The 27,944-nt window shown below is 35.1% G+C and overlaps 1 protein-coding gene across 1 annotated transcript in view; it reads right to left on the bottom strand.

The window, feature by feature from the left end:
• The window catches only part of FSIP2 (fibrous sheath interacting protein 2), an 87,916-nt gene that overhangs the window by 9,653 nt on the left and 50,319 nt on the right, over positions 1-27,944 (bottom strand). The window contains exons 15-19 of the mRNA XM_032479887.1: positions 20,562-26,995; positions 18,040-20,513; positions 6,713-16,194; positions 3,823-4,320; positions 2,698-2,798 (exon numbers count right to left, since the gene is read on the bottom strand). Of these exons, the coding sequence (XP_032335778.1) occupies positions 2,698-2,798; positions 3,823-4,320; positions 6,713-16,194; positions 18,040-20,513; positions 20,562-26,995 (18,989 nt within the window). The remainder of the gene's footprint in view (positions 1-2,697; positions 2,799-3,822; positions 4,321-6,712; positions 16,195-18,039; positions 20,514-20,561; positions 26,996-27,944) is intronic.

Genomic DNA, 27,944 nt, shown 5'->3' with positions numbered 1-27,944 from the left:
AGTATTGTACAAGAGTTCCAGTTTCTTCACATTCTTGCTAACACATTATTTTCTGAAATTTCTTTTTTGATAACAGCTATCCTAATGGGTGTGAAATAGCATTTTATTGTGGTTTTAATTTGCATTTTCCTAATGATTAGTGATGTTGAGGATCTTTTTATATGTTTATTGCCCATTTGTATATCCTATTTGGAGAAGTACCTATTCAAGTCCTTTGCTAGGACTTTTAAATTTTAATTTGGTTGCTTGGTTCTTTTGTTGTTGTTGAATTATAAGAGTTCCTTATATATTCTGGATAGTAATGCCTTATCAGATATATGACTTACAAACATTTCCTCCCATTCTATGTGTTGATTTTTCACCTTGTCTTTTGAAGCACTAAAGTTTTTAATTTTGGTAAAGTCCAGTTTATCTAATTTTTCTCCTATTGCTTGTGCTTTTAGTGTCATATGCAAGAGATTATTGTGAAGTCCAATGTCATGGGGCTTTCCCCCTATGTTTTATTGTAAGAGTTCTATAGTTTTATGTAGGTCTTTGATCCATTTTGTGTTAGTTTTTATATGCAATATAAGGTAATGGTCTAACTTTGTGTGTGTGTGTGTGTGTGTGTGTGTGTGTGGTTATCTAGTTCTCCCAACACCATTTGTTGAAAAGACTCTTTCTCCATTAAATGGTCTTGGTATGCTTATCAAAAATTATTTGACCATATATTAAGGATTTGTTTTTGGGCTCTATAGTCTATTCCAATGATCTAATGTCTGCCTTCAGTCAGCACCACACTCTTTGGATTACCATGGTTCTGTAGTAAGTTTTGAAATCAGAAAGTCCAACTTTGTTCTTCTTTTTAAAGACTGTTTTGGCTATTAGGAGTTCCTTGAGATACAATATAACTTTTCAGAATGAATTTTTTATTTTTCTGCAAAAAAAAAAGTCATTTAATATTTTTTATAAGGATTGCTTTTAATCTGTAGATTTTGTAATCTGTAGACTTTGGAAAATATTAAAACCTTAACAATATTAAGTCTTCCAGTTCATGAACACAGAATATTTAATTTGTGTGTCCTTTAATCTCCATTGGGTATGTTCTGTAGTTTTCGGTGTATAAATCTTTTGCCACTTGGTTAAGTTTATTCCTAAATATTTTATTCTGTTTAATACAGTGCAGATTGAATTTAATTTATTGTATTGCTCATTGTTAGTGTATAGAAATGTAACTTTTTTTCTGTTTTGATTTTGTATCCAACTTTGATGAATTCATTTATTCTAAAAGTTTTGTTTCTTTTTTGTATGGAATCTTCAGGGTTTTCTACATATAAGCTTATGTCATCTGTGAATAGAGATCATTTTACTTCTCTTCTATTATTATTTTTTTTTACTTCTCTTCCAATTTAGATGCTTTTTATTTCTTGCCTAATTGCTCTGGCTAGGACTTCTAGTGCTATGCTGAATACAAGTGGTAAGAGTGGGACCCCTTGTCTTTTTCCTAATCTTAGAGGAAAACCCTTCAGGCTTTCACTCTAAGTACAATATTAGTTGTAGTTTTTCTATATATGGCTTTTATTATTTTGAGGTAATTTCCTCCTGTTCTTAGTTTGTTAAGTGTTATTATCATGAAAAGTTGAATTTTGTCAAATTTTTTTTCTGCATCAATTTAGATAAGAGTATTTTCTTCCCCTTAGTCCTGTTAATGTGTTATATTACATTGCCTGATTTTCATATGTTGAACTTTCCTTGTACTCTTGGGATAAATCCCCCTTAGTCAGCGTGTATAATCTTTTTAATATGCTATTGAATTCTGTTTACTAGTATTTTATTGAATATTTTTGTATCAGTAATTTTAGGAGTATTGAAGAGAGGCAATGATGGGCCAGGAACAGATGTCCCATAATAATGTCAATGTCAGTGTCAAAAAGAAACAATTCCATAATGTTGTATTAAAAAAAAGAAAAAAAATTGTAACCAGGTAGATTTTTCTCCTTATACCCATTGCCTCTCCCACAATAGAAATTTTACCTCTTCTAGGTTATGAATGTTCTTTTAAAATTAATAATTTCAGGCAAATTCTAACTGTTCTAGATATAGTTATTCATTAGATCTCAAGTCTACAATGTGTTTGCTCTTTCTGTCCTCTATAAATGCCACACAGTCCAGACTTTGCTCCTATAGTCGTCCAAACTTGACTGTCTCTTCCTCATGTAAATGCTGTTCATCTTTACAGTCCCACATGAAACTCCATTGCCTTATAGATTTCATCTCTGGATGCTCCAACTTGCACTGCTCCCTCTCATCTTTGGATTCTTTGTACAGGCAGTTATACACACTGGACCATTTATCTACTTAAGAGAGTTGAGCAGGATCCCTTTGGGCTGATAGGCAGTGGCTCAAAATAGTATCTACACTATCTTCTAGATTAAGAAAAACAAAAACCAAAACCAAAACATATGAGCAAATTCTTGAGGCAAGACATTGCTATTCTAGGAAGAATGCAGAGGCCAAGTAACTAGAAATGAGGGATCAGGAGAGGTCTTAGGGGTGTCCACAGTGGGGAGCCGAGGGAGGGAAGAGTAGGAAGGAATGAGGGAAGGCCTAGGGCTGAATATTTGCCCAATTAATAGTTTTACCAGGGACCCCGCTCTTCCCATAAGCATTACTTTCATCTCAGATTTCTATTTTTAATATTGCTTTAATTTCATGTACCCGGCATATGAAATCAGATCTTCTTGGTTGTATGAAGATGAACTCATAATTCTGTGTATGAAGTAATGTGTTGGCTCAGTAATGGTTTTTTTTTCTTCTTTCTGGAAAAGTGCAAACCAAGAATTACAGGAAGTAGGGTCTGATACGAACTTTCTCACCTAATTGGCATATTCTGCCCTTTAATCTACACTATAATGAGAAAAAGTTTCAAAGATTACTATAAAAATGGATTAACCTTATAATTCTAATTAAAATATATCTTTCCAAAATAATTCTTTAGAAATGGCTAGTGAAGATGATCTATATTATAATACTGGAGTTTGAATAAACTTTAAAGATAAACCTAGCACAAAGTCTGAAGGATACAGTTTTCCATTTCTGGACTTTACACATAATTTAATGATATAGTGAAAAAGAGGAAACAGAGAAGAAGCTTGTCTGGTCACCAAAATATAAACGGGCTGGAATATATTTTTAAAAATAGATGTAAGTACTTAGCTTTCGTTTCTTTTTTAAAAAACACATTTTATTTTAATTTTTAAAATTTTTAAACATTTTTAAAGGTTACTTTCCATTTACAGTCACTACAAAATATTGGCTGTATTTCTCAGGTTGTACAATACATCCTTGAGCGTATTCTCCACCCCTGTATTGGCTCCTCCCTGACTCTCCCTACTTGTTAACTACTAATTTGGTCTCTGTATCACTTGTAACTACTAGTCTGCTTGGTTTTTTTAATATCCACTAGTTTGTTATATTTTTTAGATTCCACATATAAATGATATCATACAGTATTTGTCTTCCTCTATGTGGCTTATTTCACTTAGCATAATGCCCTCCAAGTCCAAGGACACTACATAATGAAGAAGCTTCCACTTTCTGTTCTTGGACTTCTAACTAATCTAGGTCTCTTTCCATTTGTCTGCTTTCCCTCAGTTGAGTTTTACAGCTTCATCTGTTAGTTATTTCTCTCATACTGTAAATGTTACCAGGCTTAGGAAGAGACTGTCTGGAACCATTTTAGTGTTTTTCTGCCCAATTAAGCTACACTCTTGGGCAGAATTTCTGAAGATCTCTCATCTTTCTATAGGTATCTGGTCATTGACAGTTATATTTCTCACTCACCTTCCTCTGTGGTCTTTCCTCCCAAACAGAATCTGCTTCAATCAACGTTCTTGAACAGGTGGTCATGTCAAGCTTAGCAAGAGCTCTTTTAACTTGTACTTCCTTAGGTTCTATTACATGATTTGAAGTTGCTTCAGTATTTTCAGCATTTGCACTGGATGTGGGCTGACAACATTTGCTTAGTGAAAAAAATTTTTTCAGGCTGCTTGTGCTTCGTGTTGGTTTGGGAGAAACACCTTTGCTTTCTACTGGCTTCCTGGCTTCTTTCACTTGATCCTCAAATTGTTCTAAGGATTCTTCTTGTACAATCTCTTTTAAAACAACTTCATCTTCATCAGACGTTAGTCCCTCTTCTATGCTACTTCCTGAAATTTCTTGATCAATATCATGAGCTACTAACCGAATGATAAGTTCTTTTTTGTTCCGAACATCTTTTAAAAGCTCCACCTTGGTGATATCAGGCTTTCTTATATTCTGAAATGAATTTCTGCAAACAACCTGAAATTGAGGGTACAATGAATATCAAAAACAAATGCCTCAATCACTTCTCCTGTGGTTCTACTGTAATATAGCTAGCTATTTTAGTATGATTTCTAGCTTCAGTGTAAAAGTAGTATCTTCAGATGCCACTTTTATATTAGCAATATTTAAAAAAAAAGAAATGAAAATCATGTATTTTACCAAAATTCTACCATGTATTATACCAAAACTATGTATTGGTATCTATCAGTTCTTTTACTTTCAGGCATTATTTTATTAATCTACCATAATTTATTCCAGAGCGTAAAATTTACATTTTATTTTGTTTTTCATTTACTTTGAAAGTTTTGTGACAGAAGTAGACATGATAATATGTTTTCCTAAAATTGTAAGTAGCAAAACCTAAATATACATATCTTTGACAAAAAAGCAAGGTATTATCTGATCTTGACTTTTAAAAATGATGAGTAACCAACATTTGAAGGTCTCTGACTCTTTAATCCCTATCCTTCCACTCCTGATCCTTTGGACATATTTTCCAAAAGAATTTTCAAAACACAAATCTTCATTTTCTTCTCACCTCCCTAGTCAAATCTCATTTTCCATCTACAGTGTCCAAAGACAGAGTAAAAACAAAAGACAGTTATAATTAAATAACAGAACTTCCCCATTTCAGTAGCAGCTGATGATGCCACCGAACCTCCAAATTGATTTAATAATCTTAGATTTCAATGTTCCTTTATAACATTGTAATCTATTTTTCACATATTGGTGCTCTATAAGAGTATCTGCTGTGGAAACAAAATATAGAAACAACCTCCTTAAGGAGTTTTTTGATTTTCTGTGTTAGTAGAGAACTGGTGGTTTAGAAAATCCAAAATCATTTTATGTGGTTTTGGAATTTGTTACTATATATGGTTATAATATGTATATACCTAGTGTGTTGGGAATTTATGATATTTCAAAACAGAAAATGAATTCCCGAGGTGGAGCCAATAAGTGTCTAGGTTCTCTGATCTAATCTACTGTTCTTTAGTCTAGTCTCTGTCCCTGTTCTGGAGGTTGACAGCATTGGTACCCAGATTGGTACAAATCATATGTCTTAACAGAGTTCTCTAGGTCTGTTTCTTTGTGTTTTATTTTTAGGTGAGATTTTCTTCCCCTTAGGAGGATAGAGGTAATTATTTTGGTTTAAATATTCTCTTCCTGTTTTCTGTGGTCTATCAATAACTAGAGAACTGGTAACTAAAGGTTTATTATTTGTGACAGACAATTCTATAGATAATTAAAAACTAATTTTGACTAACGTTATTCTATAGTCTGTTCAAACAAATTGTACTCCTAAGGGGTTACTTATATATGCACGAAGATACCAAATAATATGCTAATACAATGACAGGAATCCATATGGAGGAGGAAATTTTAGAGCTTGAAAGGACTATCATCTGGCCCAAAAAATTTAGGGCAAGTAGTATGTCAGTCTATAAAAATCTCAATATTTGGGTATGAAAACATAATGCACCAATTAACATATTTAACAGCCCTGGAATCTAGTTCAATGTGTTGCAGGACAGTGCTGAAGAAAATTTAAAGTTTATGCTCCAGGGAGAATAGTTCTGTAAGAATTTGCTCATTGCTCAGGCCACAGATTATATCCCTAAACTCACTCAGTTCTCTTATGAGTGAATACCATCAATTAGTACCAAGGGGCTTTGATAAAAATCAAAATGTGCAGTGAATCAGTGTAACTGTATTGGGCAGACCATCCCATTGTCCTCAGGGGTGTAGTTTTGTAACAAGGACATTGTTTTGGCGTTTTAAGGTCTCAATTAGTTTAATATATTCGGGGCTTGAGTGTGGAGCTTCAGGGCGAGCTGGGGTCTATAGCAAGAAGAAACATGCTCATAACTATGCAGCATTAAAACAGCTAGGTCTAGAACATGGACAGAAGCAGAGACTTGGTGCTTCTTGAGAGTGTACAGTAACTTGAGGAAAGCTAATATAATGAAAGTGAAATAATAAGAAACAACTAATCTGAGAGTTTGTAGTCTAATGTTTGTTGATGAATGTTGCTAACAAGAGAGTAGCATTGCTGCTGTACAGACAGCAGCTTGAGAAATCTATTTTAGTTTTCTAATTTCAGTCAGCCTGATTTTACTCTTAAGGGTGTCTGTATCTCCATTAATTTTTTTAAGCCAGTTTACTTTTTTTTTTAATTGATTGTCTTAGGAAAATTAGCCTGAGACCTTTAGAGTGTGCCACATCTAACTATACAGATGGATTGGTGGACCCAGTTTTCCTACTGGGCTGGTAGTAACAACAAAAAAATACATTCTCATCTACCTACTTGAGGAAGAGAACCAGAGAACAACCATGTCTTACTTTGTTCTGCTATTGTTTTTGCACTTACCTCAAAGGGTTTTATATCTAGTCGTCCTGTCTTGCTCAGTGAGGTACGTCTTTCTCTCTTTAACTCTCCTACAGCAGACATTTCCGATGAGTAGTAACTTCTTCCACTTATTGATGCTCTTCTTAGTTCTGCTATGCTGTGTCCAGTTTTTTTTAAACATTCCATCTTAAGTTTCTCAAGAGGTTGAGTCTTTACAGAAATTACTGCTAAGTGTTCTGAGATAATGTTTGGATCTATTTTGATTGGTTTATCCCCAACATATGGAACTATTTTAATTGGAGAGTCCTCTACAACTGAATTTTCATCTGACTTTCCTTTATCTATGTCAGGGATCATTTCAACAGCATGCTCTTGTGCCTTTTGAACAATTCTATCAATGTCTAGATCTTCATAGATACTAACACTTGAATTCTGTGGACTACCTACATCTAAGGGAAAATTTGAAACTCCATTAATAATTAAACTAGCCACTTTTTTAGGGAAAACTCTGTTTGCATTTTTTATATCATAATAAAGTTCTTTATGGGTTCCAGATTGTTGTAGTATATTACTATAAATCGAATCAATAACCTGAGAAATCATTTCTATACTTTTCGTATTTAAAAAGCGTTCTTCAGGATCAGCGGCAATAAGACTAATATTACTTTTGGAAATTTCAGCTGTCACAGATTTTGTCAGTTGAGATGCAATTTTATTTAATTCAGGCTTTGATAAGTTTTTCGCATCTTTGCTTGAGGCACTTGGCAACCTTACTATTTTAGCCAAGAACAAAGCCAATGCTTCCTCTAAAAACATGGCATCTAACAAAGAACCTTTCTTGGATGAAGATTTTTCCTGGGACCTAAATTCATCAACAATTTTGACCACTTTTTCCATAATTTTTACAGCTTCCAGAACTAATTCTGAATTTGACAATTCTTCCTCTACTTGAGGTTGAAATTCAGAATTGGAAATTTCTTTCACCATTAAGAAACCTATTATATCAGAGAGGACATTACTCTTACCCATTAAATCTTTAAGTATAGACATGTGTGAGCCAGAGTGTTTTAAAACACTGGTATAAACAGAATTAACTACTGTTTCAATAGTTTTGTTGTCAGCTAAAGGTACAGCAGGCAAGTCCTTTGCTGGTGGTAAAACTTTAATCTTACTTTTCGAGATGAATTCTTGCATTGAATTTAATATTTTTGAGGTTATTTTTTGCATTTCAGTTTCTAGAGATTTGGGTTTTTCCTTATCCACTTTTGGAAACATAGTTAAAAGCTTTGATAAAAATTTTACAGCAATTTCTTCTATTATGTTGTAAGGCAGTATATGAGCATGTGATGGTTGAGGCTGGGGAGCATCAGCAGTTTCAATAACATCCTTAAGAATATTTTCAACAACACTGTCAACTTCTGCACACTGATATGGGGTGAGCTCTCCAGAAAAGTAGTTCTGCAGCTGATTGCCAGCCACTTCTCGTAGAATTAAGTCAACTACAGTTTCTGAAAGAATTCTACATCCACTGGCTACACAATTTTGTATAATCTCTTGTGATCCAAACTGAGACAATAGATTATCATATAGTGACTGAACCACTAACTGAATAATTTCATCATCATTGGGATGTAAGGATTCTACATACTGAATAATCGTATCTTCGTCTTTGGAGATCTCTGCTGTAACTGTACTTAATAACTTCATTTGAAGGAGATCTAGTTCTGCAGACCAGTTGCCCTCAGATGCTTCTGCTTTGGTATTGGATACTGTTGAGAAAATTTTAGATAAAAGAGCAGAAATCACATTCTCTAAAAATTCATGAGGCAGCATGATGGTATATGGCGATGATGTTTGACATTCTTTGCTGGCCATTTGAGCCACCTTTTGGATCTTTTTAACAATATCCTTAGTTTCCAGAGGCAAACATGATGAGGCTGGTACTTCATCACACAGTATCAAATTAAGCTTATGTTGAAAAATTTCAGTTATCACTGCACTAGTTAGTCTTCTTGCTAAATCCCCTGTATTACTCTTTATATTCTTACAAATGGAGCCGTGAGATGTATATTCTTTCAAAATATTGCATACAGAGGAATGAACAACTTTGCTGACCAATGTTTCATCAATTGCAGAAATTTTATCTAGGAAAGGTATCTTATTTGAAGAGGGTTTTTCAGTTACTTTATGCATATGTGGCATTTCATCCACAGTTGTTTTTTTAATGTTGGATGATGCTTCACCTATACTTGATTCTTTATGCCTGGGTGGTTCTTTAGAACTTGATGACACAGGTGGAAAAAACTGGTTTTCTTTATTGGGCCTAAATACCTTAATTTGAGCATCTGAAAACTCCTTTAGCAGTGAATCAATAAGTTTCATAGCTGTGTCATAGAGTTCAGCTTGATTTTCATCATCACTTACGCTTTGACATGTATCATATGTTTGTGTTTCTGTTGAGGAGGAAAAGATCAATTTGTTAACCATTTCAGTGATTACATCTTCTAAAAATTTAGCAGGAAAAATTCCAGGTTTACTTTTTGGTGGGTACCGAGGACTGTCTAGTTTACTAGGCTCATTTTTAATCTCCTTAACTTCCACTTTATCTCTTTCTCTTTTTTGCCCCCTTTCTTTCTCTTTGTCCCTCTCTTTTTCTCTTTCTCTTGTTCTCTCTCTCTCTGTTTCTTCCTTCTCTTTGGCAGAGAGATTTTTGATAATTGAAACAGGCTGTGTAACATCCTTGCCAACCTCTTGAATTACAGGCAATTCTGTATGACCTGGAGGACTTTGGAGTTTTGAATAATCTGCTGATTCTTGAGAATGATATATTTCTAAGATATTTTCATAAATATTTCCAATGACATTTTGAACACTTTCATAATCTGAGTACTGTCCCTCATTTGTATTTATTTGAACTGGAGTGTCCTTTCTCTCCTCATTGTTTGCCTCTTGGGTCACTTTCAAAGTTTTCTCTGTTGTGATCCCTGTATTTCTCACTTTGGATGTCAAAGGAGGTAACTGAAAGGGCTTGTCTTCTTTTTTGAATGGATTTTCTCTTGTTTTATCATTCTTCTTTTCATGGTTTATTTCAACATATGATCCAGGTATTTTCTTTTCACATTCTGTATCATTAGTAGCTACTAGAAATTGTGTGTGTATCTCTTTACCTTGCCTCTCCTTATCTTTTGAAGCTGATATGCTCTTCTCAATTTCATTATCTTTATATGTTACACAGGAGCCAGATTTGAGAGTATCTCTACATTTCACATTAGTAGTTAGAGAAGTAACTACTGATACATCAGATTTTTGAACTGAAATTCCCATTTTATTTTCATTCACTTTCTTTTTATTTGCCACACCCACAGCTGACCCTGATACCAGGCTATCCATATTGCTTTTCATAATTCTAGTTACAGAAGTAACTACTGAATCTTGGATGTCACCTTTTTTCATTGATGTCTCCTTAGTTTTGAAACTTTTATTTTTACTCATTGTACCTCTATCTATTCCCAAAGTATCCAACACATTTTTCTGGTCTGAGGTTAGAGAAGTGGGTTTGTATGAGTGTTCTGGTAAAGTAAGTTCGTTCCCTTTTAAACATCTATTTATTGGTGCAGAGGTTTTCTGTGGAAGGTGTTGAACCCTTTGGGTAATGTTATCTGGATTTAGAAATGAAAAGAAGGTGGAAGACCAGTCTCCTGAAAAAAGTGGTTGAATTTTGAACACAGAGATTGCCTTCTGGGCTAAAGCAGCAACCATTTCTATAACAATGTTATTTTTTTCATCTTTCTGAATATCATTAGATCCATACTTTGCTATGAACTGATCATACACAAAATTGGATATATTGTCAACTGTCTCTTTATCAATTGGTGGAAAAGAAAATATTTCTTCAGCTTTTGGTAGAACTTTAATTTCACTTTTTCTAAATTCTCCTATCAGAGACTTTGCAAATTTTATAGCCAAGCTCACAATGTCTGGCTCTGGCGTTTCTGTTCTCTTAGAATCTTCAGCAGTACTTGGAAGAGAATAAAACTTGCAAACAAGGTCAACAATTACATCTTCCAAAAATGTAGCTGAATATAAAGAAGACTGTCTCTTTTCTTTACCAGTTTTACTAAGTACAGAGACATGGTCATAATTAGTTAAGTTACTAAAAGATGATTCTTCACCATGTAAAAATGGCTGCAGGTGATGATCCATGATTTCCTTCATGATGAAACCAGCTATTTTACTGAGGAATAAGCCCCCTTTTTTGTCTGCATCTTTCTCAACTTCAGCTTGAAATTCAGATTTTTTCAAAATATTACTGCATATAGAGTCAACCAAATTCTCAACCACTTCTGACTGCATACTTTCTGCATTCTCTTCTGCTGTGGCAAGATAGATCTCATGTTCAGAAATTTCTCTGATAATCTCATCAGTCAGTTTTGATGCTGCATCTACAAACTCATAATCTGGTGAAACCTCTTCCTCTTTCATTTCACTTTCACTGTAAGTTGAAGGGAAGATAAGCACTAGAAGCTTATAAATAATATCTTCTAAAAGAGAACGAGGCAGGACAGTAATGCATGATGGCAAGGCATGACTGTCCCTCATGATGACACTGAGCACATTTCTGATGATGTTATCAGCTTGAGGGGAAGAATATGAAGAAGACACTAATTGTCCTGAAACTAATGACTGCACCTGATAATCATAAATTTCTTCCAACAGCAAATTATATATTTTTCTTCCAAAACAAACAGTGTCACGTTGTATAGCCCTATATATTTGAATCAGAGACTTATATTCATCTAGTATTTTTTCATAAATTAGGTTGACTGTTTTATGAACCATTTCTTTATAGCCTTCTGAAAAAAAAATACCATCATCATAGTTATCTGCAACTAAAATCTCTGATGTGCTGAACTCCAGAACAATTGATTTTACTAATGTTGTAACAATGCCAGTAATTTTGGCTTTTACAGCTTCTGGGTTTTCAGCAGCCAAGACATTATGTGAGAATGCATAAAGGAGTTTACATAAAAGTTCAGAAATTACTTCCTCCAAAAAGACAGCTGAGTTCACAATGGAAGACAATTCTTGTTGTTTAGGATCTGCTGCTTTCTGTTTATATTTCTGATCATCTGCAGCTGAAAGCAGAGATTTATCTCTAGATAAAAATGACTGAAGATGATGGTTAAAGATTTCTTTTATTATAAAACTTGCTATTTTTGAAACAGGCATATTACTTATACCTTTTTTATCTTTTGTAAGAGACTGGTATATATTTGTATATGAAAGATCAGCATAAATGGAATCAACCATAGACTGGATATCTTTTTCTGAAATCATACTTTGCTTTTCATTTCCATGTTTAATAATACATACTGCATGTTTTGAAATTATTGACATGATTTCATTTATCAGCTTTATGACTGTATCACTTAATTCTGATTGAGAAATATCTGGGTGTTCTGCACTGTAGGCCAATGGACTCATCTGAGATATAAGCTGAGACACAATTTTTTCCAAATAAGTATGTGATAACATAGTAGTATATATTGTTGAAGCCTGTCTTTGGAGTCTGGATTTAGTAATGTCACACTGAACTTTCTTTATCAAAACATCAGTACTAAGTTTGGAGTGTGACCTAAATGGAAGCTTTTCTATAAGATTTGGATGAATTTGGAAATCAAAAGTTTCAGCCAGGATGACTTTAGTTATCCTTGCAGCCAATGTGTCATTTAGAAAATCTTTATCAGGCATTATTTCCATTTCATATTCTTGCAAAACTTGGCTGTACACCCTGTCAATAATGTTTTTGACTGTATCTCTCTCCACTGGAGGCAACCATATTCTTTCCTCAGCATTCTCTAAAATGCTAACTTGGGCCTTTGAGAATTCCTCTGTTATCAAATGTGTGAGTTTTTCAACTTTATAAAACAGTTCACTTTCTGAATCTTTTACTGATTTTGTTTGTACAATGCCTAACACCCTGTGGAATATTTTGCTTAAAACCCCAGAAACTACATCTTCCAAAAAAGTTGAGGAATAATAACTGGCATAAAACCATTGCCTTCTCTCATTGCCAAAATATGTGTATGATGAAGGTAATGACTTTCTGTCCACAAATGGCTGAAGATGCTGTTGACAGATATGTTTAATGATAAAACCTGCTATTCTATCAATAAGAACATCATCACTACTTGTGATATTTTGCTCAAGTGATGCCTGAGATTCAGAGTTTTGTGAAATATTTTTGAATACTGACTCAACGAGATGCTGAACATCATCTTCTGAATAAACAAACTTGGTTTCTTCTTCATCTTTTGAAAATCGAATTTGATGTTGGGAAACTTTCATCCTAATATCACTGATTATCTCTGAAGCAATTTCACTGAAATTAACTCTTGATCTGTCTTTTGGCATTTCTCTGTCTGGAACAATGCTGGATGCAGAAGGAAAGATTCTAAATAATAGTACTCTGATCATGTCTTCTAAAAACGTGTATGGCAGCAAGGTGTTATACGGAGATAAACTCTGACTTGGGTTGGTAGATTTACTGATGTTACTAAGAACGTCTTGAATGATATTCTCAGCTGTTGAAATAGAGTATGAAGAAGATGACAGGTCCCCAGAGAACAGTGGATGAAGAAGGTAATCTGAAATAGCTGCTACAACTAGGTTAGTAATTTTTTCCACAAAAACATCACTGACTTCAGGCTTTTTATCAACCCCGGGGTCTAGTCCGTGCTGTTTTAAAACATTTCTATAAACGGAAGTGACGAGTTCATCCACAACATCTGTATGCACAGAAGGGTAACACTTTCCTTTGTCATCATACAAAAGGTGAACTTCAGCTTTGTCAAAATGGTTATGTATTGAATTTACTATTTTTTGGGTCATGTTTCCCAACTCAATTTCAGTGTTGAACTGTGGACTGAAAATCTTTGATAAAAGTCTGGCAACAATTTCCCTTACAAAGGTCTCAGGGTAAATACCCAAGGGTGATGGTGTCTGGGGTCTGTGTGACTCTATGACTTCACTGAGAACCTGTTTAACCATATTTGATATTGCATCGGATGGAGTCTTTGGACGAGGTAAACCTTCTCCACACAAAAAAGGTTGAAGATGATTTTCAATAATCTCCTGGATAATAAAGCTGGCAATTCGGTCAACCATAATCGGGCTTCGACTGATTATACTTCTCTGTACTGAAACAAGAGAGTCGGATGTTTGCACAATATTACTATAAACAGAATCCACCATCTTCTGGAGGTTTTTTCCAGTACATAGAAATTGATTATCATATATAGTGAACCAAATTTTATGTTTTGAAATGGCAGATATAACCTTATTTATTATGCAGGTAGACATTTCATTAAAATCTGAACTCATTAAATATTTTTTTCCCAAAGAGGAAGCCTTACTGGGTGGAGGAATGAGCTGAGATAAAAGTCTTCTGATGATATCTTCTACAAATGATTGTGATAACATGGTGCTATAGCCTGTTGAAGACCTGCATTGGGAAGTAAATTCTCTCAGGTTATTTTGAAGTTTCTGTAATATAACTTCAGCTCTGAGAGGGTAATATGAAGTATGTGAGAGCTTTCCCCTGAAGCAAGATGGGAGTTGGTAGTCTAAAATCTCTAATAATATGCTGTTAGTTATTTGTTCTGCTGTTGAAATACTGTCACATGCCAGATTACCACCACAGGTCACTTTCAATTCATATTGCTGTAAAACATCATAATAAACTGAGTCAACAATCCTACTAACAGTTTCTTTATGAACTGGTGGAAAACACAACCTTTCTTCAGAATTCCGTAAAACAGTGACTCCTGCATTATTGAACTCATTTACCACACTGTTGACAAATAATGCATTCAACTCATTGAGCTGGGCCTCAGAAATGTTTTCATTTTTGACCCACAGTGAAGTTGAGAGATTAAAAAACAGTTCTGAAATTATTTCCTCCAAAAATGTGGCTGAATAAACACCTGTATTCATATCTCCTGGATAAAGCTTATTATGGGTGGCTATTGTATCCATATCCTTTGTTCCCTGTCTTTTAAAAGGTGACACATTAGAGGGAGTTACTGAGTATTTCTTGCCAAATGGTGCTTGTATTCTGGAGCTAACTATACTGGGATTATTCAGGGATGCTGTCAAAGCATTGCCGTAACTCATGAGTCCTAAAGAGTCTTGACCTTGTCCTAATCCTGTTAATTCTGGTCTTTTTGCTTTTAAGGAACTAGACTGTATTTCTCTTGTTCTATGCTTCAAATGCTTGTTTTCAAAAGGTGGACTCTGAGGGAGTTGTACACTGTGACATAGCTTGTCCATCAGTGATTTAACCAACCTGTGGGAAATAATAGTAAGCATAGAATCTGATGACAATAAATCTTGATCCATTTCTGCCATATTTTCCAAAATGTCCAACACATAATCTCCTTGAAATTGTTCACAGTCCATCACTCCCTTACAATAATCAAATTCTTCATCTTCTACACTTTGAAGTATTTTGAAAAGTTGACATTCTCCTGCTATTTCTTCAGAAAAAGGGCTATTATCAAGAAAGACAGAGTTTGTGCATTTCTCCAAAAGTGTTCTAATAAGTTTCTCACATACAATATTGAGGAGAAAAACTGATTTGGGGGTAAGCCCTAAGTTATTTCCAAGTATACTATTTTTTTGCCAGTCATTTGATGATGAGAAAAATGTTTTTGCTTTTTTATCACAATCCATAGCCTCACCTGGGTGTTCATCTGGTAAAAATAAATCCAAAACAATATTAAAAACTTTGTTGACTACTTCTTTGGATTCATGAGTTTTTAGGCTATGAGCCAGACTATCTAATTTATATGCCAGATAATTTAATTTATTTTTTTGAATGAGATGATCAGTTTGGTGAATAGATGATTCCTGTTCTCTGGAAGCTTTCCGTCTTTGCATGGTATTTTTTTGGTCACAAATGGGCACATGATTGCTTCTAAGCATGCGGAATGGTATATTTCTTCCACTGTTTTCAAGGTGATGATTTAACCCTATTTCCTTGGACAATATATGAATCACTCCCATTAAGAGATCCTGAAAGAGATCATCAAAATCTGCAGAAGCTACTCCTGGGCAGTAAATGTACTTCGTTTTTAATGAAAACATTTGCTGTGCAATGTCAGCCTTTATGAAGTTACTATTTGAAAGGATTTCAGTAATGGTTTCAGAAATACTTAAAGCAAGTTCACCGATAGAAATTGACCTACTCTCAGACACTTGAGAATCAATTGAAATAATCATCTTAAATGTTGCATTTTGTCTTTCCCATGCTTTCTCTTTTTCTCGGCCATCTTTGGTACTATCAGAAATGCTTGAAATTAAATGGCAAATAACAGACTCAGTGAGATGTTCACAAAATTGATAAAGCGAAGAATCACTGTATATGCTTCTTAGAGGCTGTTTTGATTCATATTTTTTCCTTGACAATGTGGAAACAATAGACACTTTCTCCTCACTGGAAACTTAAAAAAGAAAATATTACCATTTTAGCATGCGTTAAGGGAAATATGGAAAATTCAATATACTGGTCATTGTTTACATATGAATTTCACCTTTGGAACACCTCATTGGGAAAAAAAAAAAGGAAAACCTAGTCAAGAAAGATACTGGGTTTTCTTCAAGTAGTTATTTCCCACCTATGGGGCCTTAATTTTAGCCATAAAGTTGAGAAAATACTGAAAAATTAAAATCTCTAAGTCACAAGCTGATACCTGTCTTGTTTACATGGTTAAAGTGCTCTAAGATGTTGGGAATCCTGGCACAGAGAAATCATTTCCAAGATTGGTGTTACATGTTAGCATGTCTGCAGTGATCTCTACAGACCTCATCTAGTTATTTAAAAAATGTATTTAGTCAAAACATTTGATGTTGTGTATTACTTTTAGAAAGCTAAAGAGTCGTGTTGCAATAACAATTTGAAATAAACATGTCCTCACTCCACAAAGGTTAGGGATAAATTGTAGTGTCTGTAGTAGTTTATTCCCTGGGTTAGTTTGTATTAAAGATGATGGGCCAACCCAGCCAGGCACAGGACTCTATTCTTTCTTCTATTCAACAGACTATCACAAATTACATACCTACTTGGGATGGCCAGTTTCTCAGAATGGTGACCAGATCAACATATTTTTTTTTCTCAAAACTTCCTCAGAATTTAATAATGTGTTCTATACCTCTGCATGTAGAATCAGGCAAGACTCTGTGGAGAGGGGAGGCTTTAAGATGAGCTTTGATGGCTAGACAGGCTCAATATTTGGCTATATTGAGATGAGAGGAGGAAAGAGTGATCCACATAAAAGAAGGGGCATGAGTGAAATCACTGGAAGGCCCTGGACATATCTGGGAATAGAAAATAGACTTGCTAGAAAGAGCCAAATACTGATAGGATGGAATCATGAATCTTCTCTTGTTTCTGCTGTGTTTCTTTATTCTCTAAGTTCAATTAGGCAATACCTGGAGAACGTCTGTTTATGACCTTGCAATTGCAGGCACACAGCTGTCCACCATAAAAGAACACCAGTTTTGAATATAGGAGATAGCCTTGCTGTGCAGGTGGATAGGACTGGTAGGATGTATTCTGTTTGAATGATGGGTAAGTGATATATCTGGACTGGTGAAGTAACAATTAAATTACTGGTAACCAGAATTACCGATCCAGTTCAAAGCTATGATATTCAATTGAATTTTATGAAGTTTCCAATAATCAATAGATTTTGATCTACAAAAGTGGCTATCATATATGGTTCAACCTGATATATATAGATAAACATTTTTTAAAAGGAGTGAAAGTATCTTTGTAAACATGTTTATCTTTGTAAACATATGTAAACATATTATTAGGAATTTAATAATACTGGAATGCAAACAAAACCAGATGTTTAATATTACTGTTCTTATGAACTGTGACTAATAATGGCAGACACTTCAACTGTACACGTTGAAAAGTTGAATCACTAACCTTTAGTTAGTTATCTGTACATTTGGTATGATTATGAAGAAGCCGTGTATGAGAACTCTAAACTCTTTGGGACTTATACCTCATGTTGAACAAAATCCCCTGGTTTGAAATAGTCACATTTTCTCCCACCTGCACATATAGAAAATTGAGCAATAGACCTTTTCAGATTCAAACCATGTTAACATTTAAACTTTTTTTTATATCCTTATATATTAAGAAGTAATAAAATACCCTACCTCCAAGACTGTTCTCAGAAAAATGGTAAATGCAGGTTCTTATACAGGAGATCATTTAACTGTATCTATTTTTTCTAAATTATGCCCACTTCTAAAGTAGGTTATCTCTTGCTTACCTCTAGTTTCAAAGTTCTTGAAATACATGACCACAGATGTTGTGACGTGTCTTGCTACCAGATGAATTTCTTTCGGACCCAGTTCATGATCAGCAAAAGCAATGACTTCAACTTCCTTCAGAGTCTTTAATGTAGGATAATTCTTATTTTCCCACTTTTGCAATAAAGAAATATATCCTCTACTGGCTTCAGTTTGTTTGTATTCTTCTTCAGGTATACAGCTGATTCTTTTATCCCACATTCTAAGCAAACTTTTCTCCTCACTCTTTTGTCCTCCAGATGTTACAGACAAAGGGTTTTGCCTTGATATGAAAAATGGTTTCATTGTTTCCATGCTTTCATTAAAGTGTGGTTGACCTGGAAAGCCATAGCTTGACAGAACAGTATTGACAATATTTTCTGCAGCTAAACATATTTTGAGTGGAGAAACAGCTGTCTGAATTTGGTTTGGCTCAACAACTGGTTTGGGGATCTCATAATGAAATACTCTTGGATTTGCACCTTTTCTCATTTCTATGAATGACATGACTTGCTTTAATGCTGCTTCTGTGGATTCATTTTCTTTCTTTAACAGTTTTTCTAAGACAGTGCCTTCACGGAGGGAGCTATTTCCTTTCATAGCTTGGTCAAAATAGCCAAAGTCAGATTCCCTTGGGTTATAGTCTTGTACTTTGTTTCTAGAGCATGATGGTGTATTTTCTGCAGCAGGCCTTTCCATTGGCTCTGAGCTTTTAATTGTGTCTTCCACAGGGGCTCTGGCATATGAAGGTAAATTTGATGAAGACTTATACTTTTTTTTCATCTCTTCCTCTGAATAGAAGTCCAAACCAGGTACAGTGATCTGTGGAGAATTATTCGTAAAACTTGCTTCCTTTGACTTTGACATGGGTGTTTTCATATTAGTGGCTAATTCAACCTGATTAACAATGTAGGTATTTTCTACTCCTTGGAACAAACTTTCCTTTGGAAGGTTTTTGATCAGAGACTCACTGAAATGAGTACACTGGTCCATCAGTGTTCCAATGATCTCACTTGCTGCCATGTTCTCTTTCAATATGCTAGTTGAAGATGGCTCTGCTTGGCTTATTTCTTTGTCTAACTTGTTTTTAATTATATCAAGCATGTCACTGACAATGTTAACAGCATATGTAAGTAATTCTGAATGGAATGAATGAATCTGTAGAAGGGTATTCTGTACATTTTCCTTGGAAGTAACAGTACTTGACTTGGATTCATCAGAAAATTTTTTTAGTGGTTGTAATTTTGGCAAGATATTTTTGCTTAATAGTCTCTGTTGGATAGGAAAAAGGTTTTCTATAGGCATTTTTACTATTTCAGAAAACTCGTATTTAGAGATATGTTTAAATTGTAAGTCTACAAATGACTCTAACACATTTAAAACCCTTTCTACAATTTCTCGAACAATTTGGTTGCTAGAGCCAAAAGAAATTTGGTCTTTTATCTTAGTGTTATATAATGGTACACTGCTGAGGATGTCCTTGGTTGGAAAGCCATGTTTACTTTTAGTAGTAATGTGTTCTTTCCTACATTCTAGAGTTTCTTTACTGTGTGTGGTGGGCATCTGGGACAAAAAGCACAGCTGTAATTTTTCAAATAGCATTTCAACAATTTCCCTTCCAAACATATTAATTTGTGCTTTGGTGTCTTCAGCTCTAGAAGAAGCTCCTTTAAAACAACTATGAAGCCTGCTTTCACAATCCTCAAGATGTGGCAAATCTAAAAGTGAAAGAGAATATTCTAATTCTTTTGCCTTTATTGAAACTTCAGTCAAAACATTTTCAGCTATCATCAATAGCTTACATTTTTCATTTTCCATATCATTTGATTCTGCTTGCCATTTGTCAAACATTTTCTTAAATATACCTTCTTTAGGAAAAATCTGTTCTAACTGTGAAGAAACATTTTCCAAGTAAAAACATGCTTGTGGTTTGGCAAGAGACCCTGCATCTATAGTCCCCTGTGAAAGTTTGGGATCATCCAGATGTGAGAATTTGATCGGATTAGCCCAACTGTGGTTATTTGTAGCATTTAATCCTTGCAAAACTGTATTAACTATTTTATTTGCTGCCATGATTTGATCAGTTGGTAAAGCTTTAGCATTTACCATTACTCTAGCTTGCTTCACCTTTTCAAATTCTTTTGCAGTTGTTTTCAGGATATTACTTATTATATCCTTGGCATACATTTTTAGTTCTGAAGCAGGCAGTTTTGTTTCCAGTAAGTTTTTGGCATCTCCCATTGACAGGATTTGTGGCAGCCCAATGGCAGTCTTGGATGAGCTCTCTTTTGGAGTCTTCTCTCCAGGACCTAATTTGGTCTTGCTTTTGGTCTTAGCATGACTAGTTTCTACGTGTGGTTTTGTTCTAAATTTAGGCAAAGGAGTAACTTTCGATCTTGCTTTTAAATTCGTTTTAAAACTCGGCTTAGGACTTCCCTTAGGGCTCACTTTAGAACTGTGTAGCCTTATAGACTGTGACTCGTCAGAACCACCTTCACGGGACAGCGTCTCTTCTAGATAAAGTGAGGCAAAATTTGTGATCTTATTGAGAACCACTTGGACTAAATCCTTACCCATTTGCAATGGTGAATATTGTAAAAAAGATATAGAAACATTTCGATTGCCTGCATAGGGATAAACCTGTGGTAGCACATATCTAGTGAGATTACTTCCTATTCCTGCTTGTTTAGTTTCTCTGATGCATGATGGTTTCTTGGGTAAGATATTTTTGTCATCTGCTTCTACTTTATTACATTCCTGTAATGTTGTCACAACTACAGAGTACATTTTCCCCAAAACACTTTCAATTATGTCATTCGCTACCCTGTTAATATGTGATTGAGAGAAATTTTTTTGTGTTGTAGCTGATGTTTTAATTTTAGAATTGGATATAAAGTAAGGGATTGCTTTAAATGAAGGCAAATAGCCTATGATTTCCATTATTCTTTGATGCACTTTATTTAAAACTTCTTCCACTGCACTGAATAATGCGGATCTTTCTTTTTGTTTTGATTCTTCATTTCTCATAAATATTTCTTCCAAAACAATTACCTGGCTTTCTGTTTCCAAAGCCATTTGGTTTTGCTCTAATGGATACTCTGAAAACAGATGTAGTTTGTCTGTTTTTTCCTGATCTCTTTGTCCCAGCGATACTTCATTTGATACAGTTAGTTGTGAAAGTAAGTTAGGATTGTCTTTTGAGTAAAAACTAATTTCCTTTAAAGATCTTTTATCATATAAAATCTTTAAGATACTGCTGACATTTTCACTCACAATGATGTTTTCTTGGAATGAAATGTTGTTTGGATGTGGATGCATCTTTTGGATTTCTAGGTCTAAGTCATTTTTAATAAGCTTCAAAATGGCACTGGCAATGAAATCAGCATATTCCTTAAGACTAGATTGTGATAGGTGAATTATGGATCCAAGTTTTTCTCTGTAACTGGCAAAAGTGGAACCTGTGAGCTCTTGGCCGAGAATAGTTTCAGTTGATATTTTCAGAATATTCACATTTGATTCCCCCTGGCTTGATTCATGAAAGATGCTGTCATCTTGTTTACAGTTTTCCAGTTCCGGGCTCGTAAGTGACTTTTCTTTAGTCTGGAAAGTGAGATTAATTAACGAATCTATTCTTTCTGTGGCAAATGATTCTAACCGATTGAAAATAGTTTTAGTAATAAAGTCAGCATTTTCCTCACATGAGTCAGGAACAGATTTCTTGGTGTCTCCTCTCTCTACTACAGTTATCTGACTATCATTAGCATAAGCTGATTTCAGATTTTTTGAAGATGGAAAATACTCTGTTTTTCTTTCACTTTTTGAACCCATAAAAAGAGGCTGTTGACACTCTGCTTTTGGAAACATATCACAAAACGTTAAGGGCAATCTTGCAGAAATAGAATCTTTTGCATTTATGCCAAGTATGACGGGAGAACTGAGATTATGAAGAACAATATCCACCATATCATTGGATATCAAAGTAACATCTGATTTAGGAACTGAATGTTTTGGAAGAAGCTGATTTGCACCCTCAATGGACATTTCAGAATTTGCTCTGGAATGTTTACCAACTATGCTACATTTCAAAGTAGGTGTGGCAAATGAGAGATTATTCTGATACAGTGTCTTTTCATAAATATCACATAAGATACTTTCAATGGTATCCTGTATTTGAAACTGAAGTGCCTGTCGATACGCAGTCTTACTAAACAGCTTTTCAATACCTTCTTGCTGATCTGAATCAGTCTCTTTGCCAGAATTGTTGTTGTCACATTTTCCTTTAGGTGATATAATATCTAACACTGTGTTAACAATCTGACTTGCAATACTTTCAGAAACCACAATGTTACTAGTTAAGAAAGGATTTTCCCTCTCTTTATCTAATTCATGTTTGATTCCTTGTAAAACTTTTCTGGCCACTTCTGTTGCATATGTATTCAGTTTATTCAGAGAGAGTTGACATGATGAGTTGGTCTTTTCTGACATACTATGATACACTGAGCAACAGGAAAATTGATCATCAGAATACAAATCTTTGGCTGAAAATGCTTTGCTTACTGTACTCTTATCCTGCTGAATAGGGAAAGCCACTGGAACTGTGAAGTTTATTTGGGGAAAAAAGAGAGAGTTTACTTTAGAAGTAGCAAAAGCTTCTAAATTTGTTAATATTGCCTGTACAATATCTTCAACTATGTTTACTTTAGCCTGTTTGTCAGCACTGAATTTGGACTGAAGAGTAGATGGATTCTTGTCCGGCACTGTAATGGAAGGCTTTCCTCCTCCGAAGCTGTGGTCATGAAAAGAAACATCTGCTGAAAAGGTGATGGCTTTATACCTACTTTCACTTGCATTTCTCTCTGTCATAGCCGCTGAGTAAAGTTTATGAAACACAGTTCTAACAACATCATCTGTCACTACAGTTACGTCTGCTTCAGATACGAAAGGACCCATCATTTTATCTACACATTGAACAGATGGTTGAGCAGCTGGCCCACCGACAGTCTGAGGGATGCCACCTGAATGGGAGAGAGAGAGCACGTTTAACTGACTGACCAAAGCACTTTGAAAAATTTCATTCAAAATCTTTCTTATAATGGGAATGACTGGAGATTTCTGTGGTTCTTTGAGTTTCACTTCAATTTTGTTTAAAGTCCTTTCTAGAACCCATTGTTGAAGAGAATCTGATTTAGTTTCTTCTCTTAGTAATGTTCTCTCTCCAGTGAATTCTTTCTCTGTATTTGCAGTATCTTCTAGAAATGAATCTGATTCAGCTCCGCCAGGAAGAAAATTTCCATAGGTTGGCCTGTATCGGTAAGTTTCAGGGCCTCTCTCTTCAGATTCAGTTTCACTAAACATATCTGAGGATATTCCATCTAAAATTAAATTGATTATATTCTTAAGTGTTTGTTTCTCAGGTGGTGTGGTTTTTACCCTTGTCTTCAAATCTAAAGAGTTCATATTTAATTCTGTTTGAATAGCTTTCAAAATAGTACTTGATACCTTCTTTGCCTGCATGTATAAAGCAGACTGCAGTGTGTCTGTGAAAACACGGGGACTTTCACATGCCAAGTCCATCTTACTGCTTTTTTCATTTCCATCATTAATGGAAACCATAGTTTCTAAATTGCCACTGGCAAACCCTTCCAGTTTAGCAAAAACCGTATTAAGAATATCTGAAGCCACAGCTTTCAGTTTATTTGAATGTATTTCTTTTGTACGCCCTGTTCTGGAAGACACACACACTATAGTTTTTTGCTTGCTTTTGGTCATCTCTTTATTATCCTTCTGAACCATCCTGGAAATTATGCTGGAGATTATGTCAGTGCATTTGGTCATTTCCTCAATAATTGAAGCAAATGATAGGCTGTCAATATCAAGAGACTCTGAGACAGCTTTAACTCCAGAACTTACAACACTAGTATCCATGTCAACATTACATAATTTTGTAAGGATATATTCCAAAATTGTTGTGGAAATGAGCTGAATATTAGACTGCAGTTCAGTGGCTGTTTGCTGATGCTGAATGATCTTCTCTTCGTTTAGCTGACTACCAGATGGCTGACAGTGAGAGGGGGCTCCTATGAGCTTGCATAACATTTCATACAGTGTTTCCCCAATGCTGTCTAACACCGGCAGTCTGGAATTCTCTTTGGGATCTTCTCCATTAAAGACACTATGGAGAGCACATGGAGTAGATAAATATTTGTAAAAAGATTTTTTATCCCGCCTACTTGGCAAAATGTTCTGTTTATCAACATTGTCAGATCCATATGAAGTTGTAGGCTCTGGATTATCTGAAGGGAGTGAAATATCACTTTGATCTGAACGTCCACTAGATAACATTTCACAAATACAAGTTAATAATGGAGATGCCATAATGTCATCGTTTAGATTTGAGACAACAGATTCTAATTCATCAGTGTCAGCAAAAAATCCTTTATCTGTAAGGGATTTGGTGTGGTCTGTTTCCCTAAGATCTAGGTTTTTCTTACTGCATTCCAGTTCATTCTGGATAGCATGCAAAACAATGTTTACTACTTTTGTTGTGTAAGTACTAAGTTCAGATTGTAATGAAGACCGACCTGCAGATGAAGGTTTATAGCCCACTTGCAATTTTGGACAAACTAATAACTTCAGCCTTTTAAAAACTGTGTCAATGATCTTACCAATAACGTCACCTACAGGTTTAGGTTGACTTTCTTCAGATTGTAACAGGGAAGGCTTTGTAGGATCTACATCAAGTGAAGATAAATATTTCATTTTCTTTTCACTGCCAAACCATATTTTTAGTGGCTTTTTATTTGGTGCTGCTTTGGCCATATGGAGAGTGTCAGAACTATCGAGAATAGTTTGATGAACTGATGATGAAATGGAACTTTTGGTGGTACTGGAAAAGCAGCTTGCCTTATGAAGTATATTTAACACAGCATCTGTTATTTCTTGAGCCACTGTACTAATTTCTGACACAGAAAACATCTGGGCCATCCATTCTTGATGCGATAGTCCTTGAGTTTTTTCTGAAACAGGAACTGAAGCTTCATTGTCAGTTTTACTGTCTAAGTGACCAGGATGAACAGAAGGTATGTCCTTGAGCATTTCTGTTAAAATACTTTTAACTATGTTTTCTGAAGCCTTTTGTATTTGATACTTTTGATCTTGGCTAAACAAAATTTCTTTATTCAAACAGGGCTTTTCTTTTAACATTTCTTTATTCTTAAAAGATGGTAGCTCAGTCTTTAACCTCCGACCACAGAATGCAACTTTGCTTCTCGGAGAAGTGGGCTTTGTAGGCAGTTTGCTATTTCTTTTGTATTCAAGACAAGTGTCACCTTTGGTAAACCAATGCTCAGGAATGTGTTCTTGTGATTTTGCTTGTTCATCTTTGAAAGAAGAAGCAAGCACATTTTCCACTATTTTATCTATTTCTTCATTATCATCTTCAGAATAAAGGACCATGCCAGGAACATTAATAGGTGGGAGTGGCCTTCCAGACCTAGAGCCAGTCGATAATCTAGGGCCAGTGAGTCTGTACTTTTCTTCAGTTTCAGAAGGATTTCTCAGTCTAGAGTGTCTACATTTTTGATCATCTACTTTTACTTGTTTCTGGTGTAGCTGAGTGAAGATATCATTGAGTAGCTGAAGGAGTATTACTGTTTCTTCAGATGCAATAAGTCTCTCATTATTAAGTTCAGTTTGTACATATCCTAGTATAGTGCTGACTGCTTCCTCTATGTAGCCAGCCAAAGAGGACTGGGAAAAAATATCTGAAATTAAATTTTGTATTTCTTCTTTAACAGTTAAATTAGTTGCATCAGGTTCAGGACTACATTTCTTTTTGTTGATTTTTTTAAGGAACATACATCTTGGGTCTGTCATATTTTGCTGATGGGAAAGTTTAGTTGCATCTTCAAGATGAGGAAGTTCATTTTGTTTGTAAGATGCAAGAGTCATCAGTTTTTCTAAAATGGCATGCACCATATCCTCTGCAATATCACACATGGGTTCCACAGTGTAAGGCAGTGAGGCTGTTAAAACTTTTCCATTTGATGGAGTGAGAGATTCTCCACTGGGTATTAAGCCTGGTTTAATGTTGACTGACAAATCTTCTTGTGAAAACATCTGGACACGTTTTTTTTCGACTGCAGACTGTAGCTTCTCAAGCATATTTTCCACGATTTCTGAAGCTACTGAGCAGATATCAACATTGGAGACCAAGTCTCCTTTTTCAGGCTTACTTTGGTCAACAAAAACTTCGGCAGTAACGGAAGAAATAGAAGGAATGGCCTGTGTTAAATCAGATATTATCTCTTGAAAAATGCTTTCCAAAATCAATTCAGTTTCCCCCTTTAAGTGACACTTAAAGTTAACAAAAACATTTTCCAAATTCTTCATTTCATTCATGGTTTTTGCTTTTTGATCAGAAAGCAATGGACTCTCTAAGCCATCTGTTTCAGTGGTAGCATCCTTCAGTTTTTTTGTGCCTGTTTCAGATGATGCTAGGTGACTATCAGATTTACAACTTCTGAGCTTAGGGTAAGTAGATATTGTGCTGGTTTTATTATATTTGAGTTCAGATGTTATAGGTTGTCCTTTCATGTGATTTGTTTTTCCCACAACTGTTCTTTCCACATTGGCAGATGGTGGTTTTAAAGGTGTGGCTGGTCGCCTGACTGATATGTCAACGGCACACGTGCAGGGCTCTCTCTGGAGTGTTTTAGTTGTTGCAGACGTGTAGCTTCCATATGTGAACTCTTCACTGCATGTGCTGCAGAAACTCGAACTGTCTGAAGAGAGGATGGAGTCATCTGACACTGGGTATGCTTTACTTTGCAACCTTTCTTCATACTTGGTGATGGCTGGGTACAATATACTGGTCACTGTAGCCACAACCCAGGTCATTATATTCTGAATTATGCTGTTCAATTCTTCAGAAGTTACCTGGAAAAGAGGCAAGCAGGAATGAAAAAAAAATCATGTAACAACTTTTATCTGTTCTGGGACGAAGGGTAACTTTTTTTTTTTATGTCAAACAGTGCATAGCTTGATACCATCATGGTTATAAAGAGAACGTAGTAAAAGAAAAAACCTACTTAGAATTTCAAATTAATTTCAAGTTGGTTTATTCTGTACTATAGTAAAATATTTTATGTATAAGTTTCCATTTAAATCTCATTCCCTGAGAAGATTTTTGTTTTGTGTTTTTTTGTACATTTATTGCTGGGATAAATGACTTTTTGGTAAAAAAAGAAAAAAAATCACCAAGTTGCTGTCAGTGCACATTAAATACATGTAGCTTGGCAAGAAGAAACACAGTATCTACAACCCAGCAAAGAATTTCTCAAAACAGATGTGGTCAAAACATTTGGGAGCCTTTAGAAGCATTTGTCTAGCTAAGATGTATGGATGGAAAATAAGCCATCTCTCATCCTCCTTCCCTGCTGCAGAGGGTGAGTCTCTGTGTATATATGGAAGTAACTACACCTAATTGTTTAAAAATTATTTGATAGGCAACAAAAAAGTTTATCCTTTATGGAGATTGAATGGCTCTGCATCCAACAAAAAAGGATCAATGCAAACTGCCTGAGATTGGAAGCCTGAGGAAAAAATGATGCAATGAAGGAATAAATGAGTTTAGATAGAAAAGTCAGAGGAAGCCAGAACAGGGTCTCAGAATGTCAGGAGTGCTGAGCAAAGGTAAGTGTTGGAGAATTCCTCATTTTGAGCCAAAAATAAAAATCCAGGGACTAGATTTGAATGACCACTTCCTTAGTCGTCAGTGGTGCTATCCTGGATGTTTAAACTGGACCATGAGTAGAAACAGAATGCATCTGTTTCTATATACCTCTACTTATGTACTGAAAATGTATTTTGGGCTTCAAAAATCCTC

The sequence above is a fragment of the Camelus ferus genome, chromosome 5, assembly GCF_009834535.1.
Source record: "Camelus ferus isolate YT-003-E chromosome 5, BCGSAC_Cfer_1.0, whole genome shotgun sequence".
In the NCBI taxonomy this organism is placed as follows: Eukaryota; Metazoa; Chordata; class Mammalia; order Artiodactyla; family Camelidae; genus Camelus; species Camelus ferus.
This window is presented reverse-complemented; position numbering and strand designations above follow the sequence as displayed.